This window comes from Colossoma macropomum, unplaced genomic scaffold (assembly GCF_904425465.1).
Source record: "Colossoma macropomum unplaced genomic scaffold, Colossoma_macropomum, whole genome shotgun sequence".
Classification (NCBI taxonomy): Eukaryota; Metazoa; Chordata; class Actinopteri; order Characiformes; family Serrasalmidae; genus Colossoma; species Colossoma macropomum.
In genome coordinates this window covers 29129571-29153193 of record NW_023494803.1, presented here as the reverse complement: position 1 = coordinate 29153193, position 23623 = coordinate 29129571, and the positions used below count along the sequence as shown (strand labels likewise).

The window sequence follows — 23623 nt, the reverse complement described above, 5'->3', positions numbered from 1 at the left end:
TGGAGAGATATCTGAATTGACTCTAGGTGTTGTGTAACACTGCCCATGCTGGTTATCAGTGCTGCAATGATGTTTGTCTAAATAGTTGAAGTTGAGTGCATGTGCTCTGCTTCCATCAGGGATTTGTCAAGGGTCAGAATCATTTCAAAATGATTTGCTGTGTGATATGAATCACAGCTTAACCGCCAGGGCATTACATAAAAAATACAATACAAATACACCAGACTTATAATTACAGAGACATAAACAACACTGACATTTGAAGATGGAAGGATTTTCTTTTTGAGAAAAATCAATCATACTGTCCTCTAACAACTATAAAACTGCAGAACAGAAATGCTACACTTTTCTGTAAATCTGTCTTTACGTTTGCCAACGGAGATGACGTGTCTTTTTGAAATGTGATAGAAGACAAAAAGATCACAGTCTCAGTTCAGATGATAAAAACTTTTGAAATGCCTACAAGCAGTTGTCTGTGTTTGCAAATAAAAATTAAAAAGGCAATATATAAAACATTCTGTAAAGAAAGCACAGCTTTCTATCAGTAAACATAAACATAAATAAGGTTGTACCTATGCATCATAAAAGACACTATTCCACAAACTAAAAGCTTCTCTTTGTTATCTAGCAAGAACAATTCAAAAAAGGCCAATCTACAGCCCCTGTTCCAGATCTCTGGCATATGTGGCTCTACTACTCTGCTGGAGAAGCAGGTTTAGGTTTTGCCACATTGGCTCGAACGCGGGCCTGGTCCACAGCATCCAGAAGGTTCTTAGAGTCCATGGCCAAAGTGTGAGCTGCTGTCAGCATCTGCTTCTTGCACTCATCTTTCAAAGAGGTGATGGCGTTTTGCTGGGCCAGCCGCATCTTGCTGATCAACTCTGCCATGTCCTTATTCAACAGCTTCTGAGTGCCTTCAATCTAAAATAGCAACAAAGGGAGAGCAAAGTAAATTGATGAGTGTTCATTGATTTTTATGAATGTCATTGAATTAAACAATGAATTTATGTATCAGTTAAGTATACTCAGCAAACAGATCTTTTCTTTTGAAAACCTAATTCAAATAAATGGTAAATTAACACAGTTTTCCCCTTACCACAAATGCAGTCCATCAGAGAAGACGTTTTTGTGTTTGATTTGCTTCTTTAGTTTTGTACTGGAGCTATCAGGCTAACGTAGCTAAGCAGTAATGGAAGCGGATAGTTAGCACTGTATGAACTTCATGCCTAAATCATCATGCTCGCCTCATACCGTGTCTAGTAATTTTTTGGTTAGGTGGTCTATACCATGCCGTTTAAAAATGGACAAGATGCACAGAGCAAATTGAGGTTTCAAGATGGCTGCTGCTGCAGTTATTAGTAAAACATTCTAAACTTTCTCTTGGCCATGTTTATAGCTAACAGTATGTCATACGGTGTCAGAAACCATATAAGCTATTTGTGATTACATAACATGGCGTGGTTTGAGGCAAGTGTGTGATACTTTCAGCATGCAGTTTGCATAATGCTAACTGTTGCTGTAAACTTCCATCACATACAGCTTAGCTGCATTAGCCTCATAGCTCCAGTGCAAACTAAAAAAGCAAATTTCAGACAAACATATATTGGCTAACTCACTTTAAAAGTAAACCTGAAATCAAAATGATCTTTTTAACCTTGTTAGTTAATGTCCCTGCCATATTAAGCATGATTTGTCATAACACACCATTACAAATACAAAATTCTTTTATAACGTTTGTTCAAACATAGTGCATACCTCAAAAACATCTGATTTTTAATTACATCATCAGGCAGGAAAACAATATAACTAATAATATCATATTTCACCTCCCCCTCACGCCTCCTAGCATTGAGAAACGCTCAGCTAGCTGAGACCCTGATACAATGTTTCATTCAGAAATATATTATTAGTACAGCTATGATTTTTAATTCATGCTGACTTTAAAAATAAAAGTTAAATAAGGTTCGTGTCTTTAAGTTAAATAAGGTTCTTTGTCTGGATGTATGGTTCTAGTAAAAACCTTTAATTAGTAGAGGACCTATGCATTATGGCGTTCTTCAACCTCTTTCAGCAGGCCTCCAAGTGACGGTTCTGTCCATGTAATGTAAATCGACTCGTCTGATAATTTTATTAAAACAATCAAATATATAAATCAATAAATTAATAAAATAGTTCAAAAGGGGTTCAACTTTAAAAGTTTTTTTACACTCACACATCTAAAACGGTTCTTTGAAAAACCATCCACTGAGCAGGATGGTTTTCTTTAGTGAACCTAAAGTGGTTCTGCTGTAGCATCGCTTTTTCATTTTTTTTAAAAGTGTGTCCATCTGTAATAAGGGAAAAAAAGAGTAAATCTGATTTTGGGCAAACCATTGCTTCAGAGTTATGTGTTACCTCGGTCCTGATTGACTCGTGCAGGCTTGGGAGCACTTCATCTACGCTGTGGATTAGATTACGCAAAGTCAGTCCCACCGCCTGGAGGCAGAAAGAGAAATAGTTACGTCAAGCAGCAGTCTGCTGGGTCACCAACATTATTTCAACAGGATATTTTAAAACTTCCCATTACAATCTGTTGTAACACCCCATTGAACGTCAGTCCTACAAGCCATTTGTGTTTTTGCAAAGCAAAATGTTCTTACCTTCACCACACCAACATACTCAGAGGGTGGCAGTGTGTTGACATCATTCTTGAGCTGCACCACCACTTTTACCATCTCCATCACATTGTGGTAAACCTGATCCTCTGAGCGGTCCAGTTCTGCTGTGGGAGCTGGCTATTAAATGCATGAAGACTCAGAGTTAGTGCATGTGAAAAGGCTTGAAAGGGTCAGCTTCAGTACAAGGACGCACAAAGCAAAAGCCTTTCGGTCATCAGCACAAGCAAGGAAGACACATAACTCAACCTGAAGTTTGCTAGTAAACACACTATATAGACTCCCTATGCATTCCCGTTGCCAAGAAGCAGGCTTGTAGCTTCAGGCTCACCAAGCGGTTGTTACAGAGCTTCATGTAAAACCCTGCTGCTTTGATTGTTGCCAGCTGCCCCTTCGGAAACTTTCAAAGGAGAGCTTCAAAGGGCTCAGCAGGCGATGCTGCCGTCCACCCTGCTAGCTGGATTAACAGTGCAATTACCTGCGCGGTCACTCTGGGAGGCTTCTCCGGGGGAGCTCGAAACTGAGCTGTGAGAGAGAGAGAGAGATACGCTGTGAGTCCAGGTGGAATAGAAATTCAGCAGTGTTAGGGAAGATTCTCAACAGATGAAGTTAACTCATCATTAACTGATTTTGGAAATAGTTAAATTACTACATGATGCTGAAATATGTATTTAAACTAATATCACAGCAACTACACAGACAACCCGAACTTTAATTGTAGCTGTGTACATGTGCTGTGGTGTGGTGATGAGCAATGATACTGTTTGGAATGATGGAAGAATTGAAGCAGCAGTCGAGTGCACAAAAGTAAAGAGTGGACAAATTAAATACTGATAGAATTTATAATTACACTTCTAGCATATACTATACTTTTTGCGTAATGTATATATCTCCGAAATCCGACAAAAAGGGTTATACATTTTGTTGTTTTGGACAGAGATGATAGGTTTCCTGCTTTTGACAGGACTAACTTTTACCTATTGGCTATTTTGATTGAAAATGAAATACATAAAAGGTGGTCTCTGATTTTCTCAGTCCTGTAGGTCTTCTATCACACTACAAAGGTGTGTACAAACTTACCATAGCCTGTCTCCTGTTCAGACACCTAAAACAAATGCATGAAGAGAAAAAAGGCAATAAAGGAAATCGGCAATGACCAATTTGACCATCCGTCATTTTTGTGATTACGAATTTGAAACAATAGCTGAGCAATGCTAATACATTACCGTTTTTAGTTTTGCATCTTCTGGAACCATTGGATCCTAAGAGAAACGTCAGAAATCTCAATGAATTCTTTCTGACATCGTGATTAGATGGTATTAATGAAAAAATGGACATGGACGCTCCACTTCAGCAGTCTGTATCAACTGTACAGACCCACTTGTACTGATCTGCCTTGTGTTTAGCAGGGGAATGCACTACAGCAGACTCTACAGTGTTGTTTCAGTCAGTGACTCACCAGCAGTTTCTCCTCTTTCTCCAGCCACTGGTTGTCCTCCATCATCTCCATTTTCTGCTTCCTCAGAGTGTCCTGAATGGACAGTCTTTCCAGCTCCCATAGCCGCTGAGCATCCTCTTTACTGGCTGGCTCAACCACACGGTCCCTTTCCTTGTTAAAAAGCAAAGACATGTGGACATGTACTGTAACACCATTAAAGCACAAACGGGAGCGGGTTTCACCTGAAGCATGCATTAAAGCTGGCAGAAGTCTTTGATTTGCATTTGATGAAGAGAAGAAATAAGAAAAGTAGACTACTGAAAACCATTGGCAAAAACACTTGCACAAAGTGAAGCCAGCTTGAAAGTGACACTTCGCTCAGACAAAACTTTTCATTTTTCGCTCAAAAAGTTTTGTGTGAGGGAAATACACAGTGGGTCTGTGCTCATACACTCAAGCTGTCGTTTTGCTGTGTAGACAGACATGACTCTTACCCCCATGCTGCCGCGTCTCGGGGACAGAGGCAGGGTCAGTGTGCCACTGGAGATAGGAGTTGATTGGAAACCTGGTGGCCTAGCAAGGGCAGGTGTACTAGCACAGAGATACGGGGGCAGCTGAAGAGTTGACAGCAGAAGCATAAACACGCAAACAAACCAAACCACACCACAAACAGACCACACACACAGAAGGAGATGCTGTCAGCATTTACACTCAAGTAACACACATTCATGAACAATTCATTTCATCAAGTTTTCAGATTCACTGGACTTGTTTAACACATATTAATTTAATTACAGTCGTGGGCAAAAGTTTAAACACCCACCCGTCAAACTACATGTTTTAACACATCCTCTACAGGGAACAAACTTAAATTTTGCATTGTTCTGCCATTTTTTGCGCACACTTTCAAATTTATTGCTGAGTTTAGCATATTGGAAAGACATTTTGTATTTTATTTCTTTCCCCAATGTGTTATATTCTGCAAATAAACAGTAGCTGTGCATTAAAAAGGTGCAGAGGTGTGTTCTCTCTAGAGGATGTAACTTATTTTCACTTAGAAAATCAACAAAACATGTAACATAACCAGGGGTGCCAAAACTTTTGCAAACAGCTGTATATAGAGGTTGAATTCAATTCTATCTACTGTTTCTGTGGTGTGAACACACTGAACACATACATGCATGCATGCACAGACACATACGCATAGACTGCATAAAGACGCACTGTGGTGCTCAACAGACATAAACCACACAGGAAATGCTGATAGAGTGACCCGTACAGTGTAAGATGAATGTCACAAACATATTTGTAGCTATTAGGATTATTTCTAAATAGATTTTTTGCTGCAGTGTTTTAGTTTTAGTATAGTTTAACTGCCATAAACATTTTGAATTCAGTTGGTAACAATGTTTACTAACCAAGTCTGCATACACTACCATTTAAGTTTTGAATGTCATATTAATGACTGCTATTTCAGCAGTCGAACTCGAGAAGGAGTGTGTTGTCGCAAATAACACATGATAACATGCAACCTCAAGTGTTCTACTGCTTTTGTACTATAGTTCTGCAAAATAAAGAAAAAAAGCAAAGAAGCCAAGAACGTTGGCTATTTAAAATATGCTATTCAAAGTACATGCTAATACTGAATGCTAATATTAAAGTAAATTTCATACAACTCCCCACCACATAAAAATACTTTGAGTTAATAAAAAATTACAATGTAATGTGCATGTTTATTTGGTATTGTTATGTCTCGAACGAGTTGATGCTCTCAAGGCATGCCGCTCCATGCTCTAGAATGTATTTGATTTGTTTATTATGTACATTAGATAAATACAGTTAGAAGAACACAGGTATGTTTCCTGACATCTCACTGCAGCATCTGATATAATTTAATGAAGAACTGATTAAATGAAATAGGTATTGGATAGTGACTGTACATACTAGACTTCATCCAGGAGAGATTTAGAAAATGGTTTAGCTTACACACATTAAATCAGAATGGATTTTTTTATGTGTTTATCATTATTATTATTATAATGTTAGTGTTTCTGGAATGAATAAAGTCTGTAGTGTTTTGGCCCACAAGGACTGGAGCCTGACACATGTGGTCTACATAATGGTTCCCTCAACTGAAAAATCACTCGTTTAAGCCATTTCAGACAGAAATCATGAATATGCATTATTGTGGGAGTCTACTTTAATATCCTAAGTATAATTGCTGCTCATATAAAATAAAGTATTATCAAGTAGAAGCGAAGAGAATAAACAACAAAGTAGTATACCTGAATCTGTAACCCTGGGCCAATAGTGTTCAAATTTGTGGGTAACTGTCTCTGTCTTGATGGCTATGTTGAAAACAAGAGCAGAAAAACCAGAAGGGTTAACCGTGCCCTTTCCTCTGAACAGAAGTAGCTGAGAGGACGAGCAGAGTCACAGAGGAACAAAAACGGAGAAAAGTACTTTGGGTGGAGGCTCAGCGAAAGATGTCCTTATAGTACGGGCTCTGTCCCTCTGCTGCTCCACTTCCTGCTCCTGTTCTATTTTGTGAACATCGCTGCCAAACACACAGATTAATGAGCGTCTATGCTTGTCATGGCAACATTCACTGCACTGACTGGTATACATCATTTGCACATGAATAAAATATATTACATCAACAAAATATCTTTCAGTGTATTTGCTTTGGCTATACTTAAGTTCATGTAACATAGTTATTCATCTGAAAAAGATGTACACAGTTAAATCAAGTAAAATCAACACATTCCTTTTCTCAGTGTAGCCTGGTGAAGATACTAAGGCGTACCTCAGATTGCACACTAGTGTGGTGAAGCGGGGTCTCTCACTGGGGTCGTAGGTCCAACAGCGGGTCATGAGTGAGTAAAGAGTGGGAGGACACAGCTCAGGTTTAGGCAGCCGCACACCCTGCTCCAGCTGGTTGATGACATCCTTGTTTTCCAGCCAGAAGAAAGGCTGCTGACCCCAACTCATGATCTCCCACATACACACGGCTGATCATAAAAGAGACCCACAATAACACCTCACCAAATGCTTTTAAATTTGGCTTAGCCACTACATAACATCATACAAAACAATGTTTCATAATCTCTTCACACTCATGGTTTCTCTGAGAAAAACCCATCAGTCAGTGAAGGAAACCTAATTTAACCGAACGGGTCAATAAATCTCAAATATGATACCAATCTCAGTTTAGTGTTACATTACAATGTTTACAGCTGAAGTACTAACCAAACATCCAGACATCACTAGCTGAGGTAAATCGTCTGAAATTGATGGACTCAGGAGCCATCCATTTGATAGGCAATCGACTCACGGAGGCTTCAAAATGAGAACAAACATTTTTTATTTGGTGAGTCACAATTTCAGGTGAGCATGAGAAATAAGTGAATCACAATGTATTTTTACCTTAGGAAAGATGAACTGTTCTCAATTTCAGATTCTAATCTAATAAAGTGTACAATATGACCGCAGTGAACTGTGCAAAAGCATTTTTATAACTTGCCTTTGTAGTATTCTTCCTCTTCTATGTATCTGGATAAGCCGAAGTCACCCAGCTTCACACAGTCTGGTTTAGCAACCAACACATTTCTTACGGCAATATCTCTGAAACCACAAAAATAGAAGAAGCTTTTGTTCCGCAGATACTGTTCATAGGCATCTGTTCATAGCCTGACAGGCTTTGAAAGTCTCTTCGCAGTTGCACGCAAAAGTATGTTTCCTGCACTTTTCTTTTATTTGCTGAATTTAACATATTGGAAAAATAAAACTAAATATAAAATGTGTCATTTTTTTGTCTTGTAATGTTAAATTCAGCACTTAAACAGTAATTGTGAACATCTGCAGAAATGTGTTCACTGTGGAGGATGTGTTAACTTATTTTCACTTAGAAAATTAACACAACATGCAATCTGACCAAGGTGCTCAAAATTTTGCATACGACAGTAAATGTCCATTAAAACACAAGTTACGGTTTTATTACTGTAAATGTAGAATGTAACTTATGTTAGCCTTAAACAACATATAAAAGATTTTATATGCATAACAGTCAAACCCAAGGCCAGATTATATTGTGACCTATACTGTGTACTTGCTGTGTACAAGGTTTACTCAAAAAAGGTGAAAAAATATTCATATATATATATATATATTATTAGCTCTCTGCACTGGAGTTTACTGCTGCAAAATGTCAGTTAGTTCTGAAATGGAAAATCACTATTTAGGGAGGACTTGGAGTAGTTATATGCAGTAATACCACTCTTTATGTAGACTGCAGAGCTGGCAATAAAAAATGCTTTATTACAACATTACAGAATAAACTAGTTAGCTAAAACACAAAAAACATCGTTGGAATAACTATACATGTAAAATGCAAATAAAACCCAACTAGCAGAAACTAACAAACAGCATGGCATGCTGAGAAGCTTGGCCTCTACTTCCACACTGACGTCAGACGTTTAGGGGTAGGTGAACGTCATGATACTTTGATGAAAGAGAAAACAAGAAGTTTATTTTTTAAATTATGTAATATAATGAACCGTGCTTTGTATGATCCGGCACACAAACTAACAAACTAATCCATTTTGATTCCAAATTCTCTTTAACACTGTAGGGTTGGCTGCCTAGCTTCAACCAGTCACACTAACACTGGGCTGAAACGACCATAAAAGAAGATTGCATGTTTGATTGTCAAAATTAACAGACCCACAAAACTAAACTTTCCAGTCATACTTCCTCAGACTGACCCACAAAAAGGAGGCCAAAAAAGGTTTTTTCTTTATTTTAGCATTTGTCTACCACACAACACATGCATACAAGAAAGCCACAACACAACCCATGTCAGTAACCATCTAACAGGGTCTGAAAACTTCAGATGGAGAGCAAATGACCTATGTTCTAACTGCCTATATATATATATTATATATATATATATATAATACCTGTACACAATATAGTGTATTTAAAAGCTATTTATTATTCGTTATGAAATTTGGACACATATCCGCTGCACTGGATGGAAAAAACACTTCAGAAATATTTTTCAATGCAAATCTGCCTTATCTGCAAATCTGCTGCATACAGATCCATTTAAGTAGTGCATGCAAGTTATCACTTCTTACCTGTGTACCATATTCACACCCTCCAGATAAGCAAGGGCTTTGCAGATCTGTAGGCTGTACAGGATGAGCGTAACATTGGTCAGTTTGTGCTGGTTCTCGATCAGGTAATGTCCTAGCTACAGAAAACATGTAGGAAAAAGTTGAGTTAGGAGAAGTACCTAAATGAGTCATAAACAGGTGCCTAAATGAGTCACAAGCAAATGTTTCATTCTGAAACATGAGATGGTTTGGTCGTTATAACACTATAACATTATTATAAAGTATTGTGCAAATGTCAGAGACCAATCTTCAACAATTTCCTTTCCAGCCACAACAACCATTAAGTACAAGATATTTCTGAGGAGATTACATATGAGATATTTTACATGCATAATGAAAAGTGAAATGAAATGAAAAATTAAAAGATAAAGTTAAAAGATGTAGAGAAAATGGGACTCATAACATCTGTGCAAGACCTGGTAGACCACCAAAATTGTCACCTTCAGATAAACAGTACTTAAAGCTTTCATCTTTGACAGAGAGGAGAAAATCAAGCTCCACTCTTGTTTCAGATCTGAAAAATCCACAGGTGTCTCTGTTCATCCTTCCACTGTGAGTAGACAACTCAACACTATCAGTCTGAAAAGATGTGTAGCTGTCAAGAAGCCGCTACTGAGAAAAGGAAATGGGTGAAGAAGAACATTCACGAATCAAACAAAGAAGCTGCTGGAGTTCTCAGAACAATGGACTGACCACCCCAGAGACCTCAACATCACCAAATGTGTTTGGGATTACTTTGATCATGAAAAGCACAAAGCGCAACCAACTTCTACTGAATTTTGACTGAACTTTGCAGGTGTGGAAAAATTTTTCCTGCAACTGAAAACAAAAACTCGCACTTAGCAGTTTGTTAGCACTTAGCACTTGTTTTGACTGGAAATTAAATATATGAAGGGTGGTCTCTGACTTTTGCACAGTACTGCAAAAGTAAGTTTCCAGTAAAATGTTAATTATTTAAATAAGCTTATCTAAGTTTTTAACAGTGTTAATGGTCTCTCACCTCTCCATGCTGGTAAAGCTCCATTACAATCCACACTGGATCCTTCTCAATAATCCCAATCAGTCGCACAATATGAGGATGGTCAAGCTTCTTCATGATTACTGATATAAAACAGTGTAAAACTTATAACCTATAACAGCGTGAAATCTTTATAATGGCAGAATGAAAAAGGTCTTACCAGCCTCACTCATGAACTTTTCTTTGACATCAGCTGCGCAGTCCTTGCATGTCTTCACTGCAACACTCACTCTTTCCCCTGTCTGTATTACAACACAACGTTTGTAATTCACTCTCATATTGATGATTGTGCAAGGGGCATGATTATGAACATGTATGCTGATTTAATGTCAGTAGTACACTTAATTTACTGCAAAATTAATATGCACACATAGTAAACATTGAGTTGTATTTGTAAAGTATTATCAGAGCAGTATTACTAAATCTACTTTAAACATTTTTTTAAAAGCTGGCAATATGTTAAATTATTGTTAGTCTATAACATAGTCAAACACAAATTTGACATTTATCTTCATGCCATCCTCATACTCGTTACATCTCTGACATTCACAGTTGCATCTTTTAAATCTGATGACAGTTTTGCTATTTGCATAAAATCCCTGCACTGAGCCTGTGTGAGTTTCTCTGTTACTGTGCAGCAAGGAGGATTCTGCCATGCGTGACAGGCTGCTTCAGTAAAGAAGAAGTTGGAGCAAACCTGAAAAGTATATTCAGTGTTATTTCAAAGAAACCACAAGTTTTACTTTGACCACTGAAAAGACATTTCAGGTTACATTCAAGTCTTCTAACATTCTACAGCCTCCTCCAGAAGTATTGAGGCAGACTTATTTTTTCAGTAAACCTATGCAGTTTTGATTAAATCTTTCCCTTAAATGGCCAGGATCTGCAGACAGGTCCAGGCTTCCATTCCTCACTCCTCTGGCTTAAAAAATAACTCAACCATTGTTTCCAATTTAATAACTAAATAATAAGCATTAGAATGTAATGAGCCTGAGAATTTAACAGTTTAAAGATGAAAAGACAAATATGATGCAGCAGTATAGAGTATTCGCATTTATGATTATTTTTAAGTACAATTAAGTACAAGTCATTTCTTTTAAGTGTAAAAAAAGCAGAAAACATATTTAATAGAGACTTTCAGAGACGTTTATTTGAAGGTGACAATATTGGTGGTCTACCAAGTCTTGCATGGTTGATAGTAGTTTCATTTCTCTTTTTATAATGTTCTGAACTCCAGTTTGACTTTTCCTCATGCAGGTGAATTATTGTGAATGTAATCTCCACAGAAATATCATGAAAAATGAATAACTTGTACTTAGTAGCGTTTTTTACTTAAATTACTGGAAACGAAGGGTAGTGTCTGACTTTTACACTGTAATGTATGAGTAAAGTAAAATAATATTAAATTCATTTTTTATAAAAAAGATCAAAATAATACTAAATCACTGTGAATATACCCTGCAGTAACTACATTATGTTACTGCCATCTGGTATCTGTTTTTGGAGTCAGTGTGAAAATAAGCACCTTGATGCACAGGACTAATACCTTTGATGAGCACTGTATATGTACATGTTTTTGAAATGAATAATCAGTCATTTTAATAACCTTTAACTGAAACTTAATTATTACTATAACCTTTAAGTGAAAGTGAAAATATATACTCGATTCAAGCCCATGAATTACGTACCTTGCTTTTGTAAACACCTTCATTCACCTCTCCAAAGAAGCCTTCGCCCAGGATCCGGCCAAGGACGATGTCATCTCGGGAAATGCTGTACCTGTCTGCTGTAGAACAAGGATGGATATGGTTTTTTGAACTGTTTAAAGAGGATTTATGTGATTTTTCCAAACTAACACTTACTTGCGTCTGGCTTTTCATCTGGTATCTCTGCGTAGATATCTGAGTCTATAAGAGTAAGAAATCAGTGTTCCTCAATCTTCAGTAAATATTCAAAGACTTTATTTAAATACTTTTCAGATTGAGATAAAAGACTGACATACTCATTCCACAGGAAGAGGTACCTTCTTTACTTCTACTAAAAACATAAATTAAATATATGTCAAAACCCCATAAACCATGGGCATCATAAAAGGTGCACATAAACTACTTTTGCCTTTAAATCAAGAAGTAAGATTTCTCACCTTTTGGGAAGTGGAGGTAGAGAAATTCTAGCTTCTTTATATGGGAAGTGACAACATAGCACATGTATTAACAGAACACAATCAAGGTCAAAATCATGTGTTTCAGTTATCTAGTCAGGAAAGGGCAAGAGTGTACCATAGAAAAGCTACACTAAAAAAGTCATTAACTGGAATGAAATGTGTACATAATTTGCATATATATATATATATATATATATATATATATATATATATATATATATATATATATACACACACACACACACACATATATACACAATTATTATCAAAAGTAAACTGGTAAAAAGGAAATGATGCACATATTTGAATCAACAGAGGGGAACGCTCAGGGCTTTCTGTGAAATAAAAAACACATGTCTATAATTTTTAATTTAATGTAATCAAATCTCTTCCATTGATTAGAACTTCAGGAGCTGAACTAAAGGTCTAAAATGTCAGATTAATTCCAAAGGGTAGGACTGATTTTGTTAGAAAAAACACCACTCAAGACAATCTGGAAGTCCATAATACTTGAGTGCAAGTACATGTGGTAGCCTGACCAACGGTCAGATGTTAGAAACAGAAAACAGCATCACCAGCTCTGGCCCAGCTCTAATAATTATGCCACACGGCAAGTAAATTCGGTGCATCACTTTTTTCAGTACACCTATGTCCATGTTCAGTGGGACTATAAATACACTAAAACAATTTTTAAAAAAACTTACCTTTATTTTGTCTCACCAACAAAGAGATGTCCTTTCCACTCTCTAAACGACAATAACCATCGATCAAGTCCGCCATGTTCTCTGCAGTTGCTAATGAGGCTGTGTTGACTGTCAAAGGCTGTAGGTTTAACATAATTAACCCAGAATTATTATTTCATAAGGGTCAGGTGCTCACTACTACAGGGGTGTGTTCTGATCCATAAACCATGTACATTTGGATGCAAATTTAAAATCTTTGTTTAGGATTCCAAAGTAATATAAAGTCACAATGTGTCTGAAATATTGAATTTAATCTTGCATCAACTGTGCTAGAACTAAATAAATACCGTCCAGGAAATTGCCCAAAAGCACCATTGGCTAAGAGATCAAATACTGAAGTGTAACAATCTCTATGATAATTAATCTCACCTGCTTAGCTCCTTTTATGTCCACATGTAACATACCCTTTCCATCATTCTGAAGGGAGCATTTGATGCTTTGAACTTGTGAGAAAACAGCTAGGCAGACAGGCTATGGTAAAGTAGAGAGTGTCTGATTAATGGAGCACATTAATGGTGAAACAGAATGCAATTCACTTTAAATTAAACTATTTGAAACAGGAATAAAGTTGCAATAAAGACAACAGTACATGTGAATAACAGGAAGTGTAGTAAAGGTGTGATTTTGAAAAGTAAAGCTCTGTAAGGCAAACTTTTCCATTGTATCAACATGAGCTAAACAAAACTTCTGTTGATCTTAATGTTTTTAACACTTAGTCACCCAAGCATCTTTGCACTAGACCAAAAGAGCTGTCTGAGTTGGTGAGATGAATGGTTATTAATGAAGCTGAATGTAACACTTACCACTGAATTTTTGTCAGTGCGCTGACAAATGCCTTTAGGCCCAATTACAAGGTCTACAGCCAAACTCCATCCTTGCTGCACACAGTTGAAAATAAATTACACTGCATTTATAACGTATGCTTTTATGAATAAAGAATGATGATCTGATAAGCTATACCCTTAAAAATATGTTTCTTCAAGGGTTTCTTTCCTTTCTAAAAACAGTGGTTCTATATAGAACCATGATCACTTGAATTATTTGAATCAGTTCATTTCTTCTCTATGATAGAAAACCTGTTGTAAATGGTTCTTTAAAAATCTTTTTTAAAATGGTTTTATATAGCACCAAAAGGGGTTCTGCTATTGTTAAAAGTCAAAGAACCGTTTTGGTGCTCATTTTTGGTACCATTTTTGCTAAGAGCATATTTTAACACTGCTATGCAGAATGGATCGCAAAACAAACCATTCAAAACAACCTTAAATATCATGGCCAGTAACTCTTAAATAAAGGTTTATAAACGGCTCTGGGTTTGGATGTTATGAACTTTATTGTTCCTACAAGAGACATGTATCATTTTGCTGCCTCACTATACCCAGTCTGGGAGCAGCACACCATCACCAGCAGAGCAGCCCCACAGGGACAGTGGGGGTAAAGTGCAGGAACTCCTGGGATTTTATATTCAAACATGCACATCTTATTTACATATTTTTATCTTATTAAGAACTTTTCCAATGAAGAGCTTTTGGAAACCGAAAATGGTTCTGCTATTGCATCATTCCCATTTGGTCATATGTGTACTTGTTAGCTCAGAAGGGTAAACTCAGGGGTCTCTGGGCCATGGGTGTCATTTAAAATAATAGACATGTAAAGAAATAAATGAACAGTAACGATGAGGACTTACCACCAGCTCACAAGGGTAAACTTCCTCATCAAAACTGGAGAAGACTGAGAAAGTCTCAAAGAACTTCATAATGCACTGGTCCTCCTTTAGAGATGAGTACTGCTGGAATGTTTGCTGGATCAATTTCCTGAGTTGCTTTGGCTGCAGCCCAGAAGAAAACCGACATTGTTATATAAGAATCAATTAATCCAAATGCAGAGAAGTATTCAGAATAAAATCAATTAATTTACATGGGGGAAACGTTCATAAACATATAGAAAAAGAACAGCGTACCTTCATGCTGTTGATTAGTTCTTGGGGAAAGAACAACTCAAGGCCCACATCTTTCCTGAGAAGAAGAAAATGGCCAGATTTCATTGTGTTGGTTTTTTGATGTGTGTCTTTACATGTTACTTTGCTTAAGAGATATGAGCACTGACAGAGGTATCAAGTGTTTTCCAGTATTACTTACTCCAAAAATTCGAAATTTGATTTTTTCTCCAATCCGCTGGCATTCATATCTTTATAAAATCTCCTGTTGGATGATATGGGTTTGTGAATGACATGTAAAAATTGCAAGTGACATTAAAAAACATTATTATACTTGTAGCATAAAGGAAAGAATAATGCAGTGCACTTTGCAGTAGAATGACAACACGGTATGTTGATACCTGATCTCCAGGCAGCCCAACTGTAAGGCCATCCCATCACTGACTTTACTGGCACAGTGCTGCATGTAGTCACTGCGAACCTGTGGGATACCAATGGAAATAATAAAAAAAAACAAAAAACAATAATAATACATTTTTACTCATGCAAACTCTTCTCTTACACAGCAGATGATTGTTTCTTTGGCCTTACACTAACCTGCTGGTAGAAATAGAGCATGGTGGTTCTGTCTTCTTTTAACTTCTCCAAGAAATCAGCAGGGATATATCGGATTCTCAGGTCATACCTGTTCATTTTTAAAGGATACACTCAACTCAGAAAAAAAGATGGGCAAAAAGCAGCAAAGGAACAGTACTAGGAAAGACCAAGAACATATACCTCCACTCTGCCTCAACATGCTGCTGCTCATACTTCTTCTCCATCTCACCCACCGTCAGATTAGGGTGGAGCCAGTGCACTTCATCTGATTTGAGGTGTTTTAGCCGCAATCCATAGCAGCCAGGGATCTTGATGTTTGGACCAAGCCGTCCACTTTCCAAGATAGACTGAATAATGGCCTGCAGAGTAACAATGTTATATTTAAATTAAACTTTCACATAATTTTAGCCACCTAACATACTGTCACTGCCCAAAGAAAAACAAGTGTTTCAAAATGGTAACTTTACAGGAGAAGGCAAAAACTATCAGTACTTTCAATGTAAGGTAATGTAAAGAGATTTTTATTTCAAGCCATTTTGAAGCATTTATATTGGTCCAAGCATCATGAAAATGTCACACAAAGTAAAGGGCAGCTGCTGTGCTCAAAGTAAGTAAGCGTAATCCATTCTCTCTAATGTAATGAAGATTTGATAACCATATACTAATGTTCAACACCTCCAACATGCTGGAACATTGTCTTTGCTAGTACGTCTCTTATGTCCCACTTTGCCTTTAAAAGGAGAGTGTTTTCACTATTGGCGATCTGCTTAACAACTGTCCAACCTCTCTTTCCCTATCATTCCCCACCACCTCCAACACCTGAATATGTGTACAGCCATTTTCAGATAACATTCAAAGTCAAATACAGTGAAATATGAAGCAGAGCAATACTCACCCTGATTTCCCATGTGCTGTCACATTTTACAAGCTTAAAGTTTTTGCCTAGGTTGGAGCTGTTGCTAATGAAGCACACTTTGAGGATCTTCACTGTGCCCGCATCCTCATTGGGTACTTCAGAGTGACGTCTTGACACCTGCTGTTGTCCAGCAGGCGGTGATTTCCCAGACATCTCCACATAAGCTGTCATGACAGGGGCCTCCTCATCGCAGCATTAAGCCTGCAGTGAAGAGCATGGCCATGATTTTAAGAATAGCGAATCAATTTCAACGTCTGCCCTTTCTGAGATGCTGTATCTCTCTGTGAACCTAATAGGTAAACCGAGAAACTGAAAGTTTCTTTAGAAGAAGAAACAGCAGCGATGGTATCACAGAGGCAACCAGACGTTTCACAGCCTTAACACAAAAGGCTTGAGGGAGTGGCACTGCTCTGCTCACGCTAAGAGGTGAATACAAGTCTTGCATCACAGACAGAGCTCTTGCATTACAAAATTCAGACCATTAACAGGCTCACTGAGGCTCCTGATATTCCAACATGTCAGCACATGACTGACTGCGGAAGCACATCCTACCAGTACTGGATGCAGAATTTCCTCCCATGAGATTAAGACAGAGCATTTCGTTGCACTTGGAACAAAATCTCTTTATCTTCAAATTGGTAACTTTACTGGTAAGGGGGAAAATAATACTCTTAACCTGTAATGAAGGTGAGTGTAAAGCTATTTTTTTCCAAGAAATTCTGGACCATTTCTGTTGGTCCATTCATCATGAATTTTAACACAATGCAAAGGGTTCCTGGTGTCTTCAAACTGTACAAAAAAGTAAAAATGCCCAAAATGGAAATACAAGCTTTTTAACATCACACTGACAATTTACATTTAAGCCTGCACTAAAAAAACAACAATCTTTAAAATGAACACATTTTGAAAAAAAGGTAACACTATTCAAATTACGTTCTGATGCAGCAGCCTGCAGTGAGAGTTCCTCAAGGTCAGAAGTGTCCTTTAACTTAAATGTTAAATCAAAGGTAAAACAAAGCTTAAGATAATCTTGTAGAGATGTCATATCGGTATTGAGGGCTGGACTTTAAAAATGTGTTCCATTACAGATTACTGATTACCTCTTAAAAAATGCAACTGTAACATAGTGAATAATGAGGTTGTGACAACCGCATCCAGACACCGTATACATGTCTGTATTTAAACAGCACCACCTTTTGACCACGTTGTAGCAACATTGTGAGAAAGTAGACAACGTTGTGACAATGTTGTGTGTTTACTTGGGACCCAACCCTGCTTATCGGTATTCTGTGTCAGGCTGACACAGCAGAAAATGCTGGAGTCGATATTGAGGGGAAAAAAAAATCTATTCCAATACAGTAACTAATTTGTCCTGAAATAACACATATTCTTGTGATGTGATACTCTGACCAGCTATGATAATAGGCAAGATAATAAGCACATACAACATGCAAATGTCAGAGATCGCCTTTAATTTTTTTTATTTCCAGTCAAAATGGTCATTAAGTACATGTTCTACATTTTTTCAGAAAATATTTCTGAGCAGATTAGAGAAATAAGGTAACCACAGGAAAATCAACAAAAAATAAGTAAAAAGCATGTCACCAATTGTGACCTCACAGACCACAAAATTGTTATCAACAAATAAACAATACTTAACCCCTTCAAATATCAGGCTTATTATATACTAAGGCTTATTTTTCAGTAACTACAGCTACTTTAGAGCAAGGGTTAGGGCTGAGCTACTCTTAACTTCCACTTTTGCTTCAGGTCTGAAAAAATCCACAGGTGTTTGTGTCCATCCTTCCACTGTGAGAAGACGGCTCAACACTATGAGTAAGAAAGGATGTGTAGCTGTCAAATATCATTACTATGAAAATGAAATAAACAAACAAACAAACAAACACATGAAATCAAACAAAGTATCTGCTGTTGTTCACAGAACAATGAACCGGCCACCCCAGTGCTCAGAGCTCAACATCACTGAATGCATTTGGGATCACTTGTATTGTGACAAGCCACCACCAACTTCTAAGATTGAACTTTGGAGGTGTGTAAAAATCTTCCTGGAGATTAAAAAAAAAAGACTAAAAGCGAGTCTCCCAGAAAGAATAAATGGATATTTAGTTGTTGAGGCTTCTGTGTAATACTCTGTTTAATTCATGCCTTCTGCTTGATTGGAAATTAAATGAATGAAGGGTGGTCTTTGACTTTTGCACAGAGCTGTATATAGCACATCAGTTTTTAAGCAGCTCTGTAGTGCTGTAGTGCTTTAAAAGGCCTGATGGCGCTTCCTAGTAAAAAAAGAATCGAGAAAGCTATAAAAAACAAGACAAAGACACTAATATAAACACAGTACAATGTGTGAACTATTTTAGAAATGGGTTTGCACTCTGTCATAGGGTGGTTGAGATCAATTGATGGTTTGAAAATTTTATAATGATGGTGAAATTCATCATTGTAAAATGGTGATAATTTTACAATGATTACTGCTGCCATACCAGGCATTCCCCCTCTTTTAACTGAACACATTGGTCATGATTTTGGAAGGGCTTTGAATTCATGATGAGCTTGTATTATTTTTTAAAGGTTTAGGCCTGTAGGCCTGTGTTCTGTATTCCAATGTTGATTTAACGAAATCATTTGTAATATTTTTTAAGGAAATGCAAATGTTGCTGAGTTTTTATGCTGTTGTTTTCATTTGATATACATCTGAATCGTCGCTTAATCGCCTGTGAACTGATGAACTGTCAGATAGTCCAAAGAATTTTCTAAGATCAGATGTTAAATACTGTAAGCAGCATCACAATGCCATATGAATAGAAAAGTGGCTATTAATCTTAATAATAGTAACAATAATAATAATCTTCATTTATAGGGCACTTTTCATGCCAGTGGCAGCTCAAAGTGCTTTACAGACAGGTGATAAAGCTTAACAGTAATAGAAGAAACTATATGTATTAATTCAAAACCATATAAGACAAAGACAGATCAAGTTAAAAGATAAATACCATGAGATGTAGAATTTTAATTAAACACTAAGTTAAAGAGATACATTTTTAAATGTTTCTTAACACTAAGCTTGATTCTCTAATAAAAGGTGGAATTGAGTTCGACAGTTTGAAGCATAATAACTGAAAGAGGCCTCTCCTCGATATTTCACGGAAAGTATTAGCAGAAGGCCAGTATCTGCAGATCTAAGATCATGTGTTGGAACATAAAAAGATGGACATTCTGTGATTTAAGGTGGTGTTTTAAGGTCATTTAGAGCTGCAAAATCTATTAGTAGAGCTATTAGTAGATACAGGTAGCCAGTGCAGCTAAAAGTGGAGGTTGATATGATCTCTTTTTTTTGTTAGGATGTGTGCGGCTGCATTTTGTATGGGTTGCAGAGGATGTATTGGTTTTTTTTAGGGAGCCCAGTAAGAAGAGCACTACAGTAATCAAGTCTGCTTGTAACAAATGCATTAACAAGTTTCTCTGCATAACATAAATAGCTACTTTAGTAACTGCATATACATACCAGATAAAACAGAGCTCAGAACCTAAGATCACACCCATGTTTCATACATCAGGTTTGATATACAAAGCTAAAGAGCCGAACTTCTTATAAAGCATTTTTTCTCTGAATTTTGTGACATCCACTGAGAAATATCTGACACACAGCTGGTAAGTCTGTCCACAGAGTCTTGATTATCAGAAGGAATGGAAATGTACAATTGTATGTTTTCAGTATAGCTATGAAAATTGATGTTATGTCTCCTAATGATATCACCTAGAGGTAACATGTACAAAGAGAAAAGCAAACACAATAAAACTGAACCTTGTGGGACTCGACAAGAAATGTTAATTTTTTAATGAATAATTTCCCAGTGAAACAAAGAAATCTTGCTGCATTTCATATGTTAAGCTGTTTACCGCCAGCATGCACCACTCTTACGCACTGTCGACGTGTCATCATAAGCATAATTGAAACAGGGAGGTAAGTGATGGAAAACTGTAGATTAGCAAAAGTGAAAAACACTGGTTTTTCATTTGATGGGGTCTGTACTCACCAACTGCACTGTTTGGTTCAGAGTCAACATTCGATGCAAAGTATAAGGGACAAAATCTGCTAAACTATTTCAAGTTTAAAGGTATCGGGTGAAAAGCTTCCAATTAAAGTTAAAAAGCTTTTTTAGTAATGTGCTTTTTTACATGTCCACATAGACAGAACTGAAATTACATCTCAAATAGTAAAAGTCATTTTAGTATCAGACCTTTGCCATACTCAAATGTGTAACATTTGCACATAATGTATATCAATTTAACATAAACAAATTAACTTTGAGAAAAATATCATCAATTATCTGTGCTGTATCAGCTCCATCATATCAACTTATTTAGGCCTAAATATCATCTAATCATTCATTAATGACATATCTTAGCAACATATATTAATGATATGATAAAGAGTAAATGGAATCATTTCAGCATTCAGAGAGGTCAAATTCAAAAGCTAGTATCATCCATCCTTGACAGGGTCCCTCAAGCAGCACGTCCACCCATTTTGACCAATTAGCACCACTCTTCAATTTTTTCATTTTATTGTTTTGTGAGAGAGAGAGCGTGAGATAGAGAGCGTGTGTGAGAGAGAGAGAGAAAGAGAGTGAGAGAGAGAAAGAGAGTGTGAAGAAGAGCATGAGAGAGAGAGAGAGAGAGAGAGAGAGAGAAAGAGGGGGAGAGAGAGAGAGAGGAAGAGAGAGTGTGAGAGAGAGAGAGAGAGAGAGAGAGAGAGAGTAGCCATGAGATTTTGAGTTTTCCATTCATGGTTGTGAGACTGCAGCAAATATTATTTTTAAAAAGTGAGTCTCATGCACTTATGTTTTTCTGCGTTATCATTAGAGTATTATCAAACCACTCTCACATACCGCATTTCGCCTCCTGATTCGGCAAAGTTCATAGGTGCTATGCAGAGTAAGCATAGTTACACGAATAATTTGGACCGAGTTGTCATTTGTGATGTCACTGACCATTTTATTTTCCTCTGGTTGTAGAGTCTACTGTGAGTCATTTGTATCGAGTATGAGCACCTTTACAGTGAGTCACCTGTATGGTATGCACACCGTCATATTGGGTGATTCAGTAATCAGATGCCAACACTCAAAAAAATCATACTTTACTTTAACTTAATTGAATAATGAAAAGAATTCTCATACAATTAAACGGATGTTTTTCAAATTAAGGCCATTTTCCAGAGCCAACACATTTCTCAACTCAACTTTTGTTGAACCTGACTTTCTAATCAAGGCACTTTTTCTAGCTTGCAGTCAGAAAAGAAAGTTTAGAAAAAAAGCTACTTCAGATTCTTTGATTCTTTGGATACTTGGATTCTTTGATTCCTATCAGAATAAAGAAATACAGTGTTGCTTTATATATGATATATATGAGTACCATATACTATATGACCTGGACTATCACCACCACTAGATGAGGCGCACAAGCGCAGTACCTTAATAAAAGTATAAGTAACTTGGTGTAATATTGGTTTGGACAATATAAACATATTCTACCGTTATTGTGACAAATTAGGTCACAATATTCTTTCCTGAGCTTACAGTGGATGTTGTCAGTAATTAAAGATGTACCTTCATTACAAAGACAGCATAATTAGTTCTGTTTATTTATTTATTTATTTATTTAGTGTAGTGTAGTATATGAAATTTTGAGTACAAAACTGGGCCTCATTCACCAATATCTTCCAATGTTTTTTTCTTAAATTTGTTCTTGAGAATGATCCTTAAAAAAAGTCTATGTCAGATTCATGATGTGTTCTTAAACTGCAGAATTGTTTGCAAATCTTCGTGAAAACTGAGTAAGTGGGTTTAAGAAGACATTTCTTCTTGAGAACAGTTGGTGAATGAGGCCCATTGTACTCATACCTTTAATGGTATTTTATAATGTAGCAATACTGGAGCTTTTCTGTCTATTCCAATTTAACAAATCTCAGAAAAACTGAATATCGTGATGCATATTGTGTATTTTTGCCATTTCGCCATCCCCTAATGCAATATGATGATAAAAGTGTAAGTCAAGCATCACTAAGTCTTCTGTTAAACTATTAAAGTACCTTCAAAAGCCTAATATTTCCTCAAATTTACATGTGAAAGTGAACATAAAGACTGCATTTGAACTGATTTTTACATTCAGTTAACCAGCTTAATGACAATCAATATTTAGGCCTATGAGTTTACTGCCCAAACCTCGCAAACAGCACTTCAGTTCAACACTCAAGTTCAATAAACCTTTAGAGTAAATACATAAATCATTTAGTAGATTCGTCCAACGTACAAAGTTTCCAAAGTGCAGCAAATCAAATAACTGTATCAGCTGAGTACCTGCATTCCGATACTGTCCATCCCTGTTTATGACTGAATCCTTATTCGAGGAGGAGTAGCCTACTACACATATAAAAATACACAAAGGAAAAAGTGCCAAGCAGCAGTTGAGCTTCTTTTCTTGTTCACAAAATCCCCATATAAGAGTGCCAGGATTAGACCAACAGCCTACATACTGAGGATGAATGACACACGTCACCTGCGTAAAAAATGTCTTATGAACGCCCTTCGACTCATCCCATTTCCTCCTTCTATCACATAAAATTGTGCTTTTGCTCGTCTGGATGGATAATAAAGCCGCAGTGATGTGAGACTGAAAGCAGGCTGTCTGTGAGTGTATGAGGACAGTTAGACGGAGAGCACATTGGAGTTTACAGTTTATAGCCTGGCTCATAACTTCCTGTGTAATTACAGGCAGGTTGTACAGCATCTAAACAATTAATGGCAATTCTAATTTACCACACAAAATAAACGTATATGAGGCGAATGACCAACCTGTTTAAAGCGGCCCTGCTAACAGACTTCTTCTTCGTCTTCTTGTTTTTTTCTTGTTTTTTGCTAAGGCGCAGGTTGCTGCCAGTTTCGAGTGTGAGCTGAGGAAGGTAG

General features: G+C 36.9%; 1 protein-coding gene across 3 annotated transcripts; it reads right to left on the bottom strand.

Moving 5' to 3' along the window:
• Positions 1 to 309: 309 nt before the first annotated feature.
• ptk2ba (protein tyrosine kinase 2 beta, a) lies at positions 310 to 23623 on the bottom strand. 3 transcript variants are annotated; one of them, XM_036593199.1, is made up of 31 exons: positions 23513 to 23623; positions 16620 to 16841; positions 15905 to 16083; positions 15725 to 15812; positions 15529 to 15608; positions 15330 to 15392; positions 15152 to 15206; positions 14879 to 15019; positions 13998 to 14072; positions 13564 to 13665; positions 13156 to 13273; positions 12431 to 12464; positions 12290 to 12324; positions 12150 to 12194; positions 11976 to 12073; positions 10448 to 10529; positions 10270 to 10370; positions 9231 to 9346; positions 7616 to 7716; positions 7342 to 7431; positions 6899 to 7103; positions 6556 to 6649; positions 6378 to 6440; positions 4587 to 4706; positions 4114 to 4263; positions 3881 to 3916; positions 3735 to 3759; positions 3133 to 3179; positions 2640 to 2774; positions 2395 to 2475; positions 310 to 921 (listed from the first exon to the last, which is right to left on the bottom strand). In XM_036593199.1, exons 2-31 carry the CDS (start codon positions 16809 to 16811, stop codon positions 694 to 696), a joined length of 2979 nt encoding a protein of 992 aa, XP_036449092.1. In that variant the 5' UTR covers positions 16812 to 16841; positions 23513 to 23623; the 3' UTR covers positions 310 to 693. The 3 variants fall into 3 exon arrangements, with proteins under 3 accessions (XP_036449092.1, XP_036449093.1, XP_036449094.1); XM_036593200.1 differs by having other exon boundaries at positions 11976 to 12070; XM_036593201.1 differs by lacking the exon at positions 4587 to 4706.

Excerpts from the sequence above, each read along its gene's own strand:
- ptk2ba (XM_036593199.1), bottom strand. The coding sequence starts at position 16,811 with ATGACAGCTTATGTGGAGATGTCTGGGAAATCACCGCCTGCTGGACAA. Across the intron at positions 14,073-14,878 it reads TTTACCCTTGTGAGCTGGTG|CAAGGATGGAGTTTGGCTGT; the intron begins GTAAGTCCTCAT and ends AACTGTGTGCAG. Across the intron at positions 2,775-3,132 it reads CTCCCAGAGTGACCGCGCAG|CCAGCTCCCACAGCAGAACT; the intron begins GTAATTGCACTG and ends TGCATTTAATAG.